The sequence below is a fragment of the Piliocolobus tephrosceles genome, chromosome 20 (assembly GCF_002776525.5).
Source record: "Piliocolobus tephrosceles isolate RC106 chromosome 20, ASM277652v3, whole genome shotgun sequence".
Classification (NCBI taxonomy): domain Eukaryota; kingdom Metazoa; phylum Chordata; class Mammalia; order Primates; family Cercopithecidae; genus Piliocolobus; species Piliocolobus tephrosceles.
This window is the reverse complement of record NC_045453.1, coordinates 24,137,856-24,157,786: the sequence shown is the minus strand read 5'-3', so window position 1 is coordinate 24,157,786 and position 19,931 is coordinate 24,137,856. Positions and strand designations below refer to the sequence as shown.

Below are 19,931 nucleotides of genomic sequence, written 5' to 3'. Positions count from 1 at the left end.
GAGGTTTTGCATGTTGCCCAGGCTGGTCTTGAACTCCTGACCTCAAGAGATCCGCCTGCCTCAGCCTCCCAAAGTGCTGGGATTACAGGCATGAGCCACCGTGCCTGGCCCCAGGAAGCACATTCTTGATGTTGCATCTTAGCACTTACTTATTTTCCCTTTGAGGACCTGCCGTTTCTGACCTGTAGTCAGAGAGCAGAGTGGAATCTACCAAGCACTGAGGACAGGGAGAAGGTGGCAGGGAAGCGGGTGGGTTTGGAGCCTGAGAGGCTGGAGTTTGGAACCTGGCTCTGCCTTATGCTCACTGTGTTGACTGGGACAAGTTGCCTGATCTTAGCAACCTCAGTTTCCTCACCTGTAAAATGTGGGTAGTAGTGAGCCCATTTTACATGGAATTGTTGTGAGATGTATAAAACATCAAGTGTGGTGTGTAGCATGAGGGAAACATGCTTTCCCACTGCTGCATTACTGTTTTTTGTTCATTTATTTGTTTGAGAGAGGGTCATGCTCCGCTACCCAGGCTGGAGTGCAATGGCACGACTGGCTCACTGTAGCCTCAACCTCCTGGGCTCAACTGATCCTCTCGCTTCAGTGCCACAAAAGTCAGTAGCTGAGACTTCAGTCAGTAGCTGAGACTACAGACATGCGACACTATGCCTGGCTAATTTTTGAGTTTTTTTTGTGGAGACAGGGTTAGGCCATGTTGTCCACGCTGGTCTTGAGGTTCTGGGCTCGAGAAATCCACCCATGTTGGCCTCCCAATGTGCTGGGATTACAGGCGTGAGCCGTCACGCCTGGTGCTGCATTACTGTTGATGGTGACAGATTATTCAACAAATGTTCACTGACCGTGCTAATAAAATAAGCAAGGTTCCTACTACTGTGAAACTCACCTTCAGGCAGGAGAGAGAGGTGTTCAGCAAATAACTAAACAAGGAAATTTCAGATGTTAATGAAGTAAATATTCCAGTGATGTGCTAGTAAATGCTTAACATCCAGTTTTCCAGGGGAAAAAAAGCCCTGGTTTATAGCATCTGTCAATTTTTGTGGTGTAAATATTCCTACTATGGCTGGAAATGTACATACCAAAGTGACCAAAGTGGTGTCAACTGGCTCTTAAAATTCCTATCGGTTTGATGATTGGTTCTTGTAATGCCTGAAGAGCTGGCTTTAGCACTGAGTGTATCTAATCTGGTTCAGGAAAACCTGAAGGTCTGAAACCCAAATGTGCCAGTGGAAGAGTATTCTAGGCAGAGAAAATGGCTTGTGCAAAGGCCCTGAGGTCAGAAAGACCTTGGTATGTTCAGGGAACAGGAGGATGGCTGGGGTTGGCAGGAGCCTAGTGGGGTGGTGGAGGAGAAGGCAGAGGCTGGGCTGTAGGAAGGCTCTTAGACTATCACACTGAGTTTGGATTTTATTCTAAGGCCACAGGAAGTCTTTGGAGGGTTGTAGGCAGGGGAGTGTCCGGATCTGATTTGCATTTTTAAAAGATCATTGAGCTGTTCTGTGAAAGACCAGCCAGCGGTAAGCTGAGCAGTCTGTGCTGGTCACTCCAATGAGGGGTGATGGTGGCTCGGGCAGGTGTGCCAACAAGAGAGGGGATGGAAATGGCTGGATTCAGGTGGAGCTGTAGGGACATGATAGATTTTATCTCCAGGTGTTCCCTGCCTGTTTATCTTGAGTACACCCAGCAGGCGATTTCTGCGCTCCTGTCATTAGGAAACAGCTGCACATCATCAGGGCTCACTCTCCATCCTACCTTTCTTCTTGATACCAACTCCTGATAAATCCAGGAGAGGAGATGAGGAAATATATTTGTCTTGGGCTCAAATGCAAAGCAAAACCAACAAAAACAAAATCTCTTCTCAATGCTGCCCTTCTTTTGATTTTCGTCACCGAGCACAGTAGCTGTTCTTCAGATAAGGGGCTTCTGACTTGGATTTCCATCTTGGCCCAAGGCTGCCTCTCAGGTGTGTGTCAGACACTTATGTAAGTGTCTGGCCGGTTATGAAGAAGGTGATCATCTGACACAGTTCCACTCCCAGCCTCTCTCTTTGTATGGCTTTTAGAAGGGGACAGGAGCATGCCATCTTTTCAGACCAGCATTGTTCAATAGGACTTACTGTGATGATGGAAATGTTCTGTGTCTGTGCTGTTTGTGCACTGTGGCTGCCGAGCACTGAAATATGGCTAGTGCACCTGAAAAACTGAACTTTCAATTTACTTAATTTTAATGAATATATCCATGTGGTTAGTGGCTCTTGCATTAGATAGCACAGTTCTAGACCATGTGTAATCATTCATCACCTTGCAACTTTGCCTTTTGGCAGGTGACTGGAGATCCTACTGAAGGATCTCCAGAGAAGAGTGGGCTCTTTGTGAGTTGTCAGTTGTAGTCCCACTCAATTAGTGGAGAAAGGAATAGAGGCACAGAAAGATTAAATGATTGTCTAGTGTTTCTCCACCCAATGACAAGACAGGAACACATCATCAAACTCTAGATCAATGTCCTTTTGTCTCTTGTTATTTTATATATATATATATATATATGCACACACACACACACACACACACACGCACACATATATATATATACTTTTAATATTTCACAGGTTTCTAGGAATCTATTCTTCCTATAACATGGCATATGAAGTCAAAGTCCTCTTTGATCACCTTCTCAATCTTGAGCTCCTCCATTCACAGAGGTGATGATGATGTGGTCAGTTTGGAGCACATCCTTTCACATCTTTTTCTATTATAACTGGATGGATGAAAAACATTCTGCATTTCTTTAAGTTGTGTCATGCTATACATATTTTTCTACACATTGCTTTTGTTTTTCAACAGTGTGTCCTAGATCTTTCTGGGTCGGTTCATAGACTTCTACCTCACTATTTTTTAAAATGCTTCTTAGTGTATGGTAGTCTAGGAATGTCCTATTAGTAGTCAGGCTATTGACATAACTCATTGTTCATTATTCTGTTTGTTTTTGTAAACATTTTTGCACGTGTCTCCTGCGTATATAATGTTTCTCTAGGGTGCATACCAAGAGGTGGAATTACTGAGTCAAAGAATGTTTATTTATGTAGTTTTACTAAATCTGTTGCTCTAATACTCTTTAAAATAGTTATACCAGTTTATATTGCTATCATCTGCATAAAAGTGTCTGTTCCTCCGCAATCTCCAAAATACTTGATATTATCAAATATCTACATGTGTGCCAATCTAACTCTAATGGGTGAAAAGTGGTATCTCATGGTTGTCTCATTTGCATTTTTCTGTTTAGAAGTCACTGGTCATTTGTTTTTCTCTGAATTTTCTGTTCAAATATCTTACTCATTTTTTTTTCTGTTGGATAGCCTTATTAATTCATTCATCAAATATGTACTAGAATGCCTACTAGGTGCCAAGCATTATTCTAGGCACTAGAGATTTTGTGACAAATTAACTAGACAAACATCCCTGCTCTCAGAGAGGTGACAGTTTAGTTCTGGGAGAAAGACTTAGACAAAAGGAATCAAGAAAATATATAGTGTGTTGGACTGGATAAAAAGTAGGAGAGGGAGATAGGGAAAGCCATTGGGATTGGGATTCGATTCTAAATAGATGGCCAGGGAATATTTTACTTACTTACTATAGGCATTCTTCATATATTGTATGTGCTAATGTTTTATCTCTTATATGTTGCACATATTTTCTTTCTGTCTTTATCTTTTGACTTAGACTATGGCATTTTTGTCACACTCTTTTTTAAAGTTACACAATCAAACTTTGTTCATTGGAATATAGTCATGTAAGAAGTGACAGTTCGTTCTTATCTTCCCAGGGAATCACTATCAAGAGCTCTATGTTTGTCCTTTCAGTTTATTTTCAGTTAATTTCAGTTATCCTCATTACTATGCAACACTCCTTCCACCCTCAGTCATCAATTAAGCACAGTTTCTGGCTGTTTCTCCATAAATGCAATTCTGACTGACTGTATTCTTTCTAGTGGCTGCTTAATATTCAATGTCAGAGGGGATGCCTGTAATTTATCCAGGCCTTACCCTCTGGCTGGACATCAAGGTTGTTTCCAGTTCTCCATTCTTCCAGATGCGGCAGAAATCCCATACTCTCTCTGCTGCCCATGAGCTCTCTGGTCTTTTTTGTTTATTGGATTAGAGCCACCACACCCCACATCATCATGATTTTGTTTTCTCCCCTACCAGCTCCATGGCTACATGGAAAACAAGCCTCTGGGACTTCAGATCTTCATTGGGACAGCCGATGAGCGAATCCTTAAGCCGCATGCCTTCTACCAGGTGCACCGAATCACGGGGAAAACTGTCACCACCACCAGCTATGAGAAGATTGTGGGCAACACCAAAGTCCTGGAGATCCCCCTGGAGCCCAAAAACAACATGAGGGCAACGTAAGGGCTGGGAGCTGAGGGCGGTGGGTCTTCATGGAGAAGCGAGCAGGGGGCAGGTGCCAGGGATTTGGGAGAGGGAACTCCACGGAACTGATGGAAGCAGCTGTTGATGGCAGTTCTCAGTCTGTGATCCATCAACCCATTGTGATTTCTGTTTTAAATGTTTCTATTTTAAAAGCATAATATGTAGGCCAGGCATGGTGACTCACACCTGTAATCTCAGCACTTTGGGAGGCCGAGGCAGGTGGATCACTTGGGATCAGGAATTTGAGACCAGCCTGGCCAACATGGGGAAACCCCATCTCTATTAAAAATATAAAAATTAGCTGGGTATGGTGGCAGGCGCCTGTAATCCCAGATACTCTGGAGGCTGAGACAGGAGAATTGCTTGAACCTGATGGGGGGAGGTTGCAGTGAGCCGAGCTCACACTGCTGCACTCCAGCCTGGGTGACAGAGCGAGACTCTGTCTCAAAAAAAAAAAAAAAAGTATAATATGTCAGCATTTTCATGTGTCTTGGAGGAAGAATACTCATGAATCTTTGTATTATGTTGCATGGGATCAGGTTAAATTTACTTAAAAAGTTAATTTGACCTAGAGAGATCATTAAGTAATGATGCAGAGAGGTCCAAATTCACAAAGCTAATATGCTTGTGGTTAAAGTCTGGGAACCACTGCACACGTTTTGGGGTTTAAAAAAAACCTTTGGATGGGAAAATAAATTCAAACTTACAGAAATACTGCAAGAAGTATACAAAGAACTCCTGGAATCCTGCCCCCTCAGCTTTCCCAGGCGTTAACATGCTTCACCTGTGCTCCAGCACGTTCCTTCCCACCTCTCCATTTTTTCCTGAACTGTTTGAGAGGTAGTTGCAGACTTTACGCCCTTTTACTTTTAAATACTTCAGGGTGCATTTCCTAAGAACTAGGATGCTCTCATACACAGTCACAGTACATTTATTCAAGAGATTTCATGTTGATTCACTACTCTTATCTGTTGAATGGTCCACAATCAGTATTCCCCAGTTACATAGAGTTTTTCAGATATTTTTGAGAGTAGAAGAGTTGGCATGAAAAATCTCCCTAGAGAAGTAATTTTCACTGGGGAATTTCTCTAATTGCTTTGTTAAGTTTGTTTTTACCCCCATCTTGGTATACATTCCTGGCTGAAATGCTTATGTGGGTGTATTGCAGTTTTCCCCAGTGGCCGGCTGTAAAATTATTTTGGCTGCCTAAGGCAGTTTTGGGGGTGATCTTTCCTGCTCCTGAAGACAGTTGATGACAATGGGGTTCTTAACATCCTGGCAGCATCGACTGTGCGGGGATCTTGAAGCTTAGAAACGCTGACATTGAGCTGCGGAAAGGCGAGACGGACATTGGAAGAAAGAATACGCGGGTGAGGCTGGTTTTCCGAGTTCACATCCCAGAGTCCAGTGGCAGAATCGTCTCTTTACAGACTGCATCTAATCCCATCGAGTGCTGTGAGTTGGACCCTGGGGCCCGGTCTTTCTTTAGAAAGCATAGGGCACATGGGCTTCCCCTGGGAGCAGTATATTCTGGGTGAGGTACCTGGGGTGGCCTGTGGGAATATGTGGGACCCACAGGGTTACGCTGACCCGAGATGACCAGAGGGGCCAGAGACGGAGCACATTGCAGTGTTCTCTTGCTGCTTCTATTGAGTTCTGGAAGGTTTCGTGGCCTCACGGGAAATTTAAAAATAATAGGGCCAATAAGTAGCTTAAAGCTTCGTTCGGAAGACTTGAAATACTTAAATATCGTTCTGGTCTTAAAGGATAGATGCATTTGGAGTGAGTTTGCTGTGCGTGGTTCCCTTTTTTCTTTTCCTTCTTTATTGTTTAAATAACAACAAACCACAGCAGCTCTCACTCACTGAGCTTCGACTCTGCCGCTCACAGTGTTAAGTGCTCAGCATGAGTATTCACAGTAATCCCTGGCACTAGCTGGTGTCGGTGTGCCCATTTTACAGATGAGGAGGTAGAGTCACAAGAGGGTAAGTTGTGCACACAACCAAAGAGTGGCAGGGTTGGGACTGGAACCGGGGGTTTTGCATGCAGGAGCCATGCCCTGTCCCCCATCCATAGCCCATCTCTGCGTGTTGACTGAGCTCTATTTTGTATCCTGCACTATCCCAGGGGTTGGGGATCCACAGATGAGCAGGCCACTTTTTCTGGCCTTAATGAGCTTACAGTCTGGAGAGGATAAGGACACCCATACAGATGGTTGTGTCATTACAGAAGATTTTCAGAATCCAATATGAAGTGACCAGGATCTGCCATTTGGAAAGACACCGAGCAGAAACCTGGCACATTTCTATCAGGTTTCAAAAGAAGAAGTAGCTTTGAGCTCATTCTTACGTACTTTATACCTAAGTTTAAAGTGTAACTGTATGTTAACACAGTTTTGTAGTTAATCTTTGCGATTAGATGTGACAACACTTATTATCTGCTCAGTGTTTGAAAGTTTAGGAGTTACTTTAAAAAGTATAAAGAGGAGGCCAGGTGCGGTGGCTTACACCTGTAATCCCAGCACTTAGGGTGGATCACTTGAGGTCAGGAGTTCGAGACCAGCCTGGCCAACATGGTGAAACCCCGTTTCTACTAAAAAATACAAAAAATTAGCCAGGCATGGTAGCAGGTGCCTGTCATCTCAGTTACTCAGAGGGCTGGGGTGAGGCAGGAGAATCACTTGAACCCGGAAGGTAAAAGTTGCAGTGAGCCGAGATCACGCCACGGCAGTCTGACCTGGACGAGAGAGCGAGACTCCTTCTCAATAACATAAAATTACCAAAACATTTGACCACATTGAGTCTATATTCCCATGTGGAAATACTGGCTGCAGTTGAGTAGCAACAGTGCATTTAGGTGGTCATACGAGTCAGGACGTGGATCAGTCTGAATTGGTGGCGAGCTTGTATTCTGATCTTAGAAGAGAAAGACCCAATAGTAGATAACAAGGGAAAACATGTTGAAAATCCCATTACTAGAAATATTGGAATTCCCCTACTCAGCTTAGTAGACCCCACTCCTGTCCATCAAATGCTGGTCATGATGGCTGCCCCACCAAAGTCTTGGTTTTGAACCTCTCAAGATGTTTTTGGAAGGAAACTTGTAGTGATTTGGGGGACTCTGAGCAGATAAGGTCTCCCCTTTCTGGCAAATGACTCACTTTCCAGGATGGGACTGGGGTTTGTAGCAAGGTGGGGACAGGAGCCCCTGATCCTCCCTCTCTTTGGGTTTCTCAAGGCAACTTATCTTATGTCGATCTAAGACTTTGAGGATCATCACTTAACCACATGTACCTCCAGCAACATCTTCAGGGTGTTAGAAAGCTATTTGAACATTGAAAATTGTTTTCTTTTCTTTTTAAAAAGGCATTTGCCTGATTCACCTGCCTTCTTTTGACAGAGAAGGAAACTGAGACTTCTTGGTAAGGTGATTCACCTGTTTTTACTTGGTAGGTAGGAAAGCCAATCTCCAACTTTCTGGTTCTATGAAATCCCTTCTTCTTTTGGTTCCCATAACCCACCCTCTCTTGCAATACCAAGCCGAGCTACCAGCTGGCCACTCTAGTTCTCATTAATAATTTTCTGTCATTTTAATTTACTTCTTTGTTCTGTTTCCCTAGACCAGTGCCTAGTAGGTCCATAAATATTTATTGACTGCTTACTGTATAATCCATAGGGAGGTAGTCAGTAAATACATATTAGCAATTAGTAACATGGGCTGGCAGAGTATTGTAAAATAAATTGTTACTAATGACAGTATACCCTTAGACAGTGTATACTGTCTCCAATGACAGGGAGAGTGAGTTGGTGAGAAAAACACTTTGTGGGCTGGTACTTATTTGCAAGGCTAACTTATTTACTTTGGAGATGCCTTTTATGTACCGTCTTAGGGATCAAGGGTAAGTTCTCAGATGCTAGCAGAAACAACATTAACAAACTACCAGAGACTGCTCTTTGGAAGGTGGAGTGATTTGCTAGAAGTGCAGGTGCCTTATGTTTATTTGCATGCCAGCTGGCCAGAGCTGCAATCTCACTTTTGCACACACTGGCACCCTCATATTTGCAGTCTTCTATTTCCACTAGGGCTTTAGCATTGCCGAGGAGATCCTTCCAACTTCCCCCACTGCTCCTTTCCTTATTCTTGGAAAGACTGACCTGACCCTTCTCCAGTCTTCCAACCTCTCAATGCTGCCCCGACCCCTTCCCACTCCATGTAGATAACCGCACCTCCCACTTCTCTGGAGTATGGAAGAGGTCAGAGGGATCACCCCCGTCTTCCCCAACAATGAGCCTATCCATGATAGACAGCAGCTACTGGGGCCTGCCCTCTCTTCTCCACTTGGCACGGAGCAGTTCCCCTCTCCTCCTGCTCAGCCTCATTCCCCGCCTGAGCCCAGCCTTCTTGGTGTTGTCAGCTTCAACTCCCGTTTCCCTGCAGGGGTAGAGCTGGCGCCTGCTTCCCTCTTATGTTAGTTTCCTAGGCTGTCATAACCAATTACTGCAAACCAGGTGGCTTGAAACAACAGAAATGTATTCTCTCACTGTTTTGGAGGCCAGAAGTCTGAAATCAAGGTGTTGGCAGGGTTGGTTCCCGCTGGAGACTCGGGGGAGAAACCGCCGGTGCCATCCCCACCAGCTTTCGGTGCCTGCTGGTCTCCCTGGCCTTCCTTGGCTTGTGGCTGCATTGCTCCAGTCTCTGCCTCTGTCTGCACACGGGCCTTTTCTGGGTCTCTGTGTGTGTCTTTTTCTGTTGCTTACGAGGATGCACTTATTTGGTTTTTACCTAACCTAGGGTGATCTCATCTCCATTCTTACCTTAATTATATCTGCAAAGACCCTGGTTCCAAATAAGGTACATTCTGAGCTTGTGGGTGGATGGTTTGCAGGGAGAAGGAGTCGGGTAGGGGGGTTCTATGTAACCCACTACACTTCCTCAACTGCATTTCTTGGCTTCCCTTCCTATCTGCTCCTCAGTTCCCAAATGCATTGGGATCTTTCCCTGACTTTTTGGCTTTTGCACACTGTCACCTCTACCCAGAACACAGGTTCTCAAGCTTGACTGTATGCTAGAATTACTTGGGAGTTGTATTAAAAAAATACTGATGCCTGGCCAGGCTCGGTGGCTCACGTCTGTAATCTCAGCGCTTTGGGAGGCTGAAGCTAGAGAACTGCTTGAGCTCAGGAGTTGGAGACCAGCCTGACCAATATGGTGAAAACCCATCTCTACAAAAACAATTAGCCAGGCGTGCTGGTGCATGCCTGTAGTCCCAGCTACTTGGAGGCCTGAGGTGGGAGGATTGCTTGGACCCAGGAGGTTGAGGCTGCAGTGAGCCAAGATTGCACCACTACTCTCCAGCTTGGGTGACAAAGTTAGATGCTGTTTCAGTAAAGAAAAAAAAAAAAAAATACTGATGCCCTAGTCCCACCCCGGAGACTCTGATTTGGTTGTCAGGATGTGGCCTGGCCATGGGGGCTTTCAGAGATCCCCCAGTGATTCTGATGTGGGGCAGACTTTGAGGTGCTTACCTGGATCCCATCCCTCCCTATCCTCCAGTGGCTTGGCTAACCCCTCCTCCTCCAAGGCCTCTGTTTAGACGGCTCCTCAAGGAGGAAGCATTCCCTGACCCCACACGGCATGGGGTCCCCCACTTTGTGCTCTGACAGCCCCATTTACTTGTCAGTCTCTGTCCTATAAAGACTGAACCAGGCAATATTTACCAGGGCTCGGCACATAGTGACTGTCTCCGGACTGTATTTCCACACTGCCCAGTAGGGGAAAAAAGGCTGCAATGAGATAGGAGACGTCCACAGGCACACACCTGGTCCTGAGATAACTTCACAGAACCTCTCCAGCCATGTCTCCAGGCCCAGCCATGTCTCCAGGCCCAGCCATGTCTCCAGGCAGTTCTGCCCAAGCCACCATGGCTTTTTCCCTGCCCAGCAGATGGGCCTCTCTGCTCAGTGTATTTCAGAAAACATGTAAAGCAATTTCACACAAAGCCCTGCCAGCTCAGGGCACAGAATGTAAATTCACTTTGCTCATTTTGCGGGGCTTGGGAGTGGGTATGGGGTGTGGGTTAGAAAATGGATTTTCTCACATGCTCTTTTCCCTCTCTGCCTCTCTTTGTGACATATATATTTTTTATGGTGGTATAATTAAAGTAGATTGCACAGATTGTAAGTGTTCAGTGATTTTTGACAATTGCATATACCCACGTAACCACCACTCAAGACAGCACTTTCTTCACTCCTGAACGTTCCCATGTCCCTTCAGCCAAGGCCTCCTCCTCAAGCCCACACACGGAGGCAGCCGCTGTTCTGATTTCTATCATGGTTGATTAATCTTCCCTGTTCTAGAACTTTATAGAATGGAATTAATACAGTGTGTACCCTTCTGGGTCTGGCTGTTTTTGCTCAGCATGTTATTTTTGAGATCTGTCACTGCTGTGGAGTGCAGTACTGGATTCAGTAGTGCATTCCTATTTATTGCTGAGCACTATTCAATTGCATGAATATAACAATTGTTTATTTACCATTGATAGACATTCGGTCTGTTCCCAGGGCTTAGGTTTATGGATAAGGCTACTATGAACATTCCTATTCAAGACCTTTTGTGAGCAAATGCTTTCGTTTCTCTTGGGTAAATGACCAAGGAATGGACTTGGATGTGTATGTTTTTATTTACGTATTTTCAGCATCATATTCCACTCTGAACAAGGATGTATGAGAGTTCCAGTTGCTTCACATCCTCACCAATATTTGGTATTGTCAGTCTTTTAAATTTTAACCCTTCTAATGAGTGTGAAACGGGATCTCATTGTAGGTTTAATGTGCATTTCCCTAATGACTACTGATTCAGATGCTTGTTGGCTATCTATGTATCTTCTATTTTTTTATTTTTTTATTTTTTTGAGATGGAATCTCGCTCTTGTCTCCCAGGCTGGAGTGCAATGGCGTGATCTCAGCTCACTGCAACCTCTGCCTGCCAGCTTCAAGTGATTCTTCTGCCTCAGCCTCTGGAGTAGCTGGGATTACAGTTGCCCGCCACCATGCCCAGCTAATTTTTGTATTTTTAGTAGAGATGGGGTTTCACCATGTTGGCCAGGCTGGTCTCGAACTCCTAACCTCAGGTCATCCACCTGCCTCTACCTCCCAAAGTATTGGGATTACAGGTGTGAGCCACTGTGCCCGGCCTGTGTATCTTCTTTGGTAAAGTGTCTGTTCAAATATTTGCCCATTTTTAACTGCGTTATTCATATTTTTATTGTTAATATGCATCAGTTCTTTATATATTCTGGACATAAGTCCTTTGTCAGATTTGTGTATATACTTCCCATGGCTGTGGCTTACCTGTTTATTTTCAGGTAGTGTCTTGTGTCTTTTTTTTTTTTTTTTTTTTTTTTTTTTTTGAGACAAAGTCTCACTCTCGTGGCCCAGGCTGGAGTGCAATGGCGCAACCTCAGCTCACTGCAACCTCCACCTCCCTGGTTGAAGTGATTCTCCTGCCTCAGCCTCTGGAGTAGCTGGGATTACAGGCACCTGCCACTATGCCCAGATAATTTTTGTATTTTTTAGTAGAGATGGGGTTTCACCATGTTGGCCAGGCCAGTCTTGAACTCCTGACCTCAGGCAATCTGCCCACCTCAGCCTCCCAAAGTGCTGGGATTACAGACGTGAGCCACCGCGCCTGGCCCAGGTAGCGTCTTTTCATGAACATTCATATTTTATTTTGATGAAGCCAAATTTGTCATTTTCTTTTCGTCTGGGATTAGTGCTTTTTGCATTCCTCCAGGAAATCTCTGCCTATCTGAAGGCAGCCAAGACATTCCGTTACATTTTCTTCTGCAAGCTTTTCGGTTCTGGTTTCATGTTTGGGGCTCTGATCCGTGCAGGTTGGTTTTTGTGTATGGTGTGGGGTAGGGTCCAGCTCCATTGTTTTCCCTATGGAAATTCAGCTATTTCTTATGCTTTTTTTTTTTTTTTTTTTCTGAAAGCAAAAATTAGAAAACCTACGACCCCAATGCTTCCTGCACACCTTCCATTTTATCCCTTACTTTACCCTCCTGGGTCTGGTGCAGCATTTCTTCAGGAAACCTTTAGAATTAGGGAGACCCGGGCCAGGTGTGGTGGCTCATGCCTGGAATCTCAGCACCTTGGGAGGCTGAAGTGGGCAGATCACTTGAAGTCAGGAATTCGAGACCAGTCTGGCCAACATGGTGAAACCCCATCTCTACTAAAAATACAAAAGGTAGCCAGGTGTGGTGGTGCATGCCTGTGATCCCAGCTACTTGGGAGGCTGAGGCATGAGAATCACTTGAACCTGGGAGGCGGAGGTTGTAGTGAGCCAAGATCACACCACTGCACTCCAGCCTGGGCCGCAGAGTGACAGTCCATCTCAAAACAAACAAAAGAATTAGGGAGGCCCAAATGGCATGTTGACTGTGCTTTACTTTGTGCATCTTATCTTGTTCAGCTGCTCCTGCTGGAAGCTGAAATGACTCACATCATTATCGTGGAATTCCCAATATTTATTCTTTCAATTCAAAATACATTTGGCATGTGATATATACTGTTCTGGGCACTAGGGATACAGCACTGGACAAAACAAAGTCCCTGCCCTCACAAAGGTTACGTTCTAGTGGGGAAGGCAGACAGTAAACAAGCAAAGACAGCACTTGAGAGCCTAGTGTCATGACGAAAATATCAAGGACCACGGGTTGGTGGCTTGGTGCGGGAACAGCAACATCACCATGTCGGCTAGGCTGGTTAAATGTGTGTGTGTCATGCCGATCAGGGAAGGCCCCTGTGAGGATGGAGCTTGTTCGCCCAGACCTGAGTGATTGGTCCACGGGGAGGTATAGCCAGTACAAAGGCCCTGAGGCAGGGATAAGCTCGGGGTCTCCAGGGAGGAGGAAGGTACCCCAGGAGACTGTGTGGAGTGCTATAGGTGGGGCAAGGGGTCAGAGGTGAGGTCTGAGCCCAAGGTGGGGAATTTGGATTTTATTCTAACTGAGATGGGAAGCCGTGAGTTCTAAGTAGGGGGTTGACATTATGTGTTTTCTATATACATAGTGTTTTGAGATGGAGTCTCACTCTGTCACCCAGGTTGGAGTGCAGTGGCATGATCTTGGCTCACTGCAACCTCCATCTCCCGGGTTCAAGCGATTCTCTTTCCTCAACCTCCTGAGTAGCTGGGACTACAAGAGCCCGTTACCACGTCTGGCTAATTTTTTTATTTTTAATAGAGACGGTTTCACCAGGTTGGCCAGGCTGGTCTTGAACTCCTGACCTCAGGTGATCTGCCTGCCTCAGCCTCCCAAAGTGCTGGGATTACAGGCCTGAGCTGCCACGCCCAGCTGTGATTTCTATTTTAATATTCATTTAGCACACAGCCTAGCACATAGTAGGTGCTAATCAATACTTGAAGGCAGAATGAAGGAAGAAAGAAGATGAGAGGCACAGGACAGGGAAGAGGTGTAGAGAAATGAGCAGTTATTAATCACCTACTGTGTGTCAAGCACCTTCTGTATTGTGGCTGAATCAGTATGAGAAGAGGCTGGAAAAACTGTAGCATGGAGAAGTGAACTTGCCCGTGGCCATCCAGCTAGTGAGGGGCAAGCCAGTGGTGACATCGCATCCCACTGAGCCTCGGGGCATTGAGGCTGAGCTACATATTGAGTGATAGATTAATTTGGGCCAGAAACCCAAAGGGTGGTATCATCTCATTAGAAATCAGAGACCAGCTCAGGGGCCTCCAGGGGGCTGTGGGCACCTGTCCACCCCACTCCCCGACCGCAGCCCCCCAACCCCCCACCCCACCCCACCCCCCCCCCCGCCACTAGATTGTCTCCCTGAAGATCCTATAGTGGTAAATCTTGGATGAAACTGGAGCATTGGACAGAGAGCAGGTTGGCCAGGCCTTTGTCAGCCTCTGCTCTCCAAGACAAATGACCAGGAAGCCCTATTTCGGAAGCGCCAGAAAGTCGCATGATGGGGAGAAACAGTTTAGAGTGGTGGTTAGGAGTGTGGGCTCTGGAGCAGGTAGCTTGGGTTCAAATCCTGCCTCTGCCACGTACTGGCTGCTTAGTCCTGGCAAGGTTACTTAAACACTCTATGCCTCACTTTCCCTATCTGTAAAATGGGAAGAATAATAGTACCTCCCTCGCGGTGGTGGTTCAATGCGAGTGTGTCTCACACAGGAAGTGCCACACAGGAAGTGCCACACATGATCCCACAGTGTAACTCAAGTGCCTCCTTTGTGGTGGCCCAGTGTGGATGGATCTCATTGTCTTGCCTGCAGCCCTCACGTAGTTCTGTAAAGCAGGCTTTACGTACCTCTGGCTGCCACCCTGAAACCCAGGAAGCAGTAGGCTGGTGTGAGAGTCGAGCAAACATTCATTGTTTCAGGTGAGCAGACAGCCTGTAACACACCCTGCTGCTGGGAAGGAACCCCGATAGTTATCTGGCCCAGTGGGGTGGGCCGGCTGATGAGTGAGTGGGGGAAAGTTGTTTTTTTTGGAGAGCCCAGGATCGGGGTGGCTTCTGTGCTGATTGAAATAGTTACCTGCCCAGCCCTTTACTGGGCTAGTTATGAGGGAGCTGGGAAGGCAGAGGGCCCTTCTGAACACCTACGGTGTGCCCACAAATGCACTGAGGTTAACTCATTTCCATCCTCATCATAACCTCAGAAGGCCCATCTTAAATGCTTGCTCAATTCATTTGTTCAGAAGCATTTGATTAAATGCCAGTGATGGAGGCACCGAAAAGCACCCTTGCAGGGTGTGGGCGCCTACAGGCTGAGGCTCCGAAGGATGAGTGACTTGCTACAGTCCCACGGCTGGCAAGGCAGGGGCAGAGCTGGGGTTAAAGCTGTGCTGTTTTCTCTGTCCAGGCTGCCTGGGTTCCTCAGTGATCCAGAGCTCATCAGGTTAGGGGCTGGTGAGCTCTGGATCACTGAGAATATTCCCGCTGGATCTGGGAATATTCTAAAGAGGGTGCCTGTTAGTACATTGGAACGGTAGAGTAATGATCCGATCGGAGGAGAGACAGCAGCTCTTACTCTCCCTGATGTGCTGCGGAGTGGATGAGATAGGAAAGTCTCACAGGAGGGGCCCTACTGCTGCATTTCTCCATATGAGAAAGCTAAAGCCGAGGCCTCCCCACCGAGGCCCACAGCTAGAACTTCGTCACTCACTGTGTGTCCCATGCATTTGCACACATCACACCCCACTCCCTTGCCGTGGACCTCAGTGGTTCCCTCAAAGAGGTGAGCCCCACACTAAGGGAGATTTTGGTTCCCCTCCACTCTCCCACTTCTCAGGGAAGACCCAGGGAACAGCCAGAGTGGAGGCTGAGGGGCCTGTCTGCTGGCCCTGCTCACAGCCTCTCCCGGGAGATGCCTGAGTCAGCAGCACATTCTGGGCCAAGCCAGGCCCAGCCAGACCAGGCTCACGGCCAAGGATGGGGCCTGATACAGAGACAAGAAGGGCTTACAGCAGCTGGGGCGCCGAGGCCAGGGTTGCTCAGTGCTCGGGCCAGAACGATGACCAGTGGGAGGAACTTTCTTGCCTGGGCTGGCCGGTGTCTTTCCCACAAAGTCCCCCATTTCACTGCAGAGGGACCCGTGGGGTAGTGGAATCCCACAGTGTAGGTCCAAATTCTGCCTCTCCATTCGCTGTGAGCTGCTGAGCTTATTCCTTCTCTGGGAGGATCAATATCTTTTCCTCTAAAATGGGAGTGATTCCTGCTTTGTGGTCTCATGAAGTTTAGCAATAAAAATAAACACAACTAACATTCACTGAGTCCTGATGAGATGCCATGCAGTCCCATGGATTAGCTCATTTAATCTGCAGGCAGCCCAGCGAGGTTAGTGCTGTGATATTGCCATTTTATAGATGAAAAACAGAGGCAAAGAAATTAAATGTCTTGCTCAAAGTCCCAACATTAGAATGTTACTTTTATCTGTGAACCCTAAATTGCTTCATGGTGTGGGTGTTTTAGAATATTTTTAAAAATGTGTATATGATGTGCCTGCAATATGTAGTCTTTATAGCATTTGTAATTGTCTGCTGTTACTTATTTTTATTTTTTTCAGACAGTCTCTCTCTGTCACCCAGGCTGGAGTGCAGTGGCGCAATCTCAACTCACTGCAACCTCTGCCTCCCAGGTTCAAGCAGTTCTCCTACCTCAGCCTCCCGAGTGACTGGGATTACAGGTGCATGCCACCATGCCCGGCTATTTTTTTTTTTTTTTTGTATTATTAGTAGAGATGGGGTTTCATCATGTTGGCCAGGCTGGTCTCAAACTCCTGACCTCAGGTGATCTGCCAGCCTCAGCCTCCCAAAATGCTGGGATTACAGGCATGAGTCATCCCCCCCGTCCTGTTATTTTTTAAATTTAAATTTATTTTTATTGTTGAGACAGAGTCTTGCTCTGTCACCCAGGCTGGAGGGCAGTGGTGCAATCTCAACTCGCTGCAGCCTCCACCTCCCAGGTCAAGCAATTCTCTTGCCTTAGCCTCCCATGTAGCTGGGATTACAGGCACGCACCACCACGCCCAGTTAACATTTTTTGTAGTTTTAGTAGAGATGGGGTTTCACCAGGTTGGCCAGGCTGGTCTCGAACTCCTGACTTCAAGTGATCTGCCCGCCTTGGCCTCCCAAAGTACTGGGATTACAGGGGTAAGCCACCATGCCCAGCCTGTTCACTATTATTAACAGAACCTGCCCTCTCTGCAGGAGCAAATTTCTCTAACCAATCTCTCCTGAGGTTCTTGGATAGATCGTAATTCTTGGCCACCCGGCTTGATGGCAAATTTCAAATAGTTGGGCAATAACATCCCATTTCCAGGCCCACTTGGGCTGATGTGGGGGATCCTGTGCTGGTGTAAGTTTTCTTCGCTGAACCTTTGCAGTGGCCGCTGCTGTGCTGCAGGTGAGCACTGTTGCAAGAGAAAGTAAATACCCAAACTGGTTAAACCAACAGCGTCCTGTTGATTCAGAGCTCGTAAAATACAAGAGCCCCTGAGCCACTTTATGATGTGCCAGAATCCAGGGGCAGGAGGGAAGCCTGGGGAAGTCCCTTTGCAGGGGCCACCTTGAAGCTTAAGCTGGAGCAGAGGTCAAGACTTCACCCGCAGGCCTGAGCCAGGCCCTCAAAGATGACTTTAAAAGAAAGGTGCCTGGTTTGGTTGGAAAACTGCAGGCTGTGTGGTTTGGATTGTCTGCAATCTCAGAAATGAATGCGAGAAAGGGGGGCTGATGAGGAAGGTGGGCGCAAGCCTGGGAGGCCCATTGGGCTTCCTGAGAGCCCTCCCAGCCACCCTGGACCTGTCACCCTAATTAGCAGCCATAGGTGATAAGGAGGTTGCATCAGAGAGCAATAGAGAAGTAGAGCTCAGGAGGGTAATTTGGGCTGCTGTGCGCTGGCTTCAGTTCCTCTTTCAAAAGCTAATGACTTTGCCTCTGGGTTCTCTGAAGACTGGGGCCTGCCCTGGAGGAGTTCCCCATCCTCAGGTGGCCTCTTAAGTGTGGAACTTAGCTCTTAAGCAAATGTGCATGACACGTCACCCAGAAAGATTGTTAAAATGCAAATGTCTGGCTTCTGCCCAAGAGATTGGGGCACAGTGGGTGAGGGATGTGGACTGGTCATCTGCATTTTTATCTAGCACCTTCTGACCCTGTGTTGGCGGGGGAAGGTTCTGCTACAGGTGACCTGGGAGCCACACTTTGAGGAACCCTGGCAATCGGGGTCAAGAGACCTGTGCTGGGATCATAGGCATGGCCGAGGCGTGTGGATCGCCGGAGCTCAGGTGTTTGAGATCAGTCTAGGCAACATGGCAAGATCCAGTCTCTATTAAAAAAAAAAAAAGAGAGAAGAAACCTGGGTTATGGCTCAGGATTCACCGAGAACAGCAGTGACCACAGAGGTGACCTGTGTACACACATGCATGTGTTTGGCACATATATGGTAAAATATATAAGACAACAGTGTCCGTGGCTGGCACATACAGCCTCTCAGAAGCTACAGCTTTCAGTGTTGCTAACCTTGCTGACCCGTGTTTATTAAGCCAGACGCGCTTTTGATGAACTTGTTTAATCCTCATAATAACCTGTGAAGTGGGACTATTAACAGCCCCATTTTACAGATGGGGAGACTGAGGCTCAGAGCTGTGAAAGCCGCTATAAAAGGATCACCCAGGGGGTGTCCAACACTATAGCCTTCACCAAGAGCAGGTGCTGCCCTTCACTGAAGCCGAGCTCTGAGCATCTGTCCCCTCCTCTCTAGATGGGAGTAACAGTATCTTCCTTGCTGTAGGGCTATGACTTAAGGGTTTAAACAAATAAAATGTTTTGAAAATAAGGTAGCAAGAAAAAGAGGGGCATTTTTGAAAGTTAACGACAGCAAAGACTATCATGTCTCACGCCGTTACTGTGTGCTAAGCAGGGGCCATTTTGCTTTCTATAGGGTGTTTTCTCCTATTGTGGTAAAATACACATAAAATTTACCCTTTTAGCTATTTTAAAGTATACAATTCAGTGCGTGAAGTACATTCACAATATTGTACAACTGCCACTACTCTGTAGTTGCAGAACTTTTTTTTTGAGACGAAGTCTTGCTTTGTCGTCCAGTCTGGAGCGTAGTAGCACGATCTCGGTTCGCTGCAACTTCCGCCTCCTGGGTTCAAGTGATTCTCCCCCCTCTGCCACCTGAGTAGCCGGGATTACAGGCACATGCTACCAGGCCAGGTCAATTTTTGTATTTTTTTAGTAGAGATGGGGTTTAACCATATTGGTCAGGCTGGTCTCGAACTTCTGACCTCAGGTGATCCGCCTGCCTCAGCCTCCCAAAGTGCTAGGATTCCAGGCGTGAGCCACTGCGCCCGACCAAACTTTATCATTTTTGCTTATGAGGAAACTGAGGCACAGAGAGCTGCCACTCGAAGGTCACACAGTGAGTAAACTATGAAGACAGAACTTGAACCTGGACAGAGTGACATCAGGCTGAGAAAACCCCATCTGGCCTGCAGAACTTTTTTTATCAGCAGAGAAAGAAACGCCTCCTATGTTAGCAGCCACTGCCCAATTTCCACCCCCAGCAACCCGATCTGCTCTCCTTCTCTCCGCATTTGTCCGTTCTGGCCAATTGACATAAATAGGATCGCATGCCATTTGTCCTTTTGTGTCTGGCTCCTTTTACTTCGCCTAATGGTTTCAAGGTCCACCCATGTCACGGCATGGAATAGCACTTCATTCCTTTTCATGGCTGAGTAATATTCTGCATGGATATACCATGCTTTGTTTATCCAGGTATCCGTGGATGACCATTTGGGTTGATATTTGATATTTTACCATTTATGTACTGACCACGTCCATATATTCATATGCAGGGTCTTGATGAGGGCAGGTACTGTTATGACTTTACAGAGGAGGCATCTGTAACTCAGAGAGGTGAAGTGACTTGTCCAGGGTCACAGAGCAGGGGTGGCAGATGCAGGA

At 46.6% G+C, this 19,931-nt stretch overlaps 1 protein-coding gene across 6 annotated transcripts in view; it reads left to right on the top strand.

The window, feature by feature from the left end:
- Positions 1 to 19,931, top strand: part of NFATC2 (nuclear factor of activated T cells 2) — a 155,544-nt gene that overhangs the window by 60,549 nt on the left and 75,064 nt on the right. For all 6 annotated transcript variants that reach the window (XM_023184179.1, XM_023184180.1, XM_023184178.1 and 3 more), the window contains exons 4-5: positions 4,208 to 4,410; positions 5,718 to 5,890. In XM_023184179.1, coding sequence (XP_023039947.1) covers positions 4,208 to 4,410; positions 5,718 to 5,890 — 376 coding nt within the window. The remainder of the gene's footprint in view (positions 1 to 4,207; positions 4,411 to 5,717; positions 5,891 to 19,931) is intronic.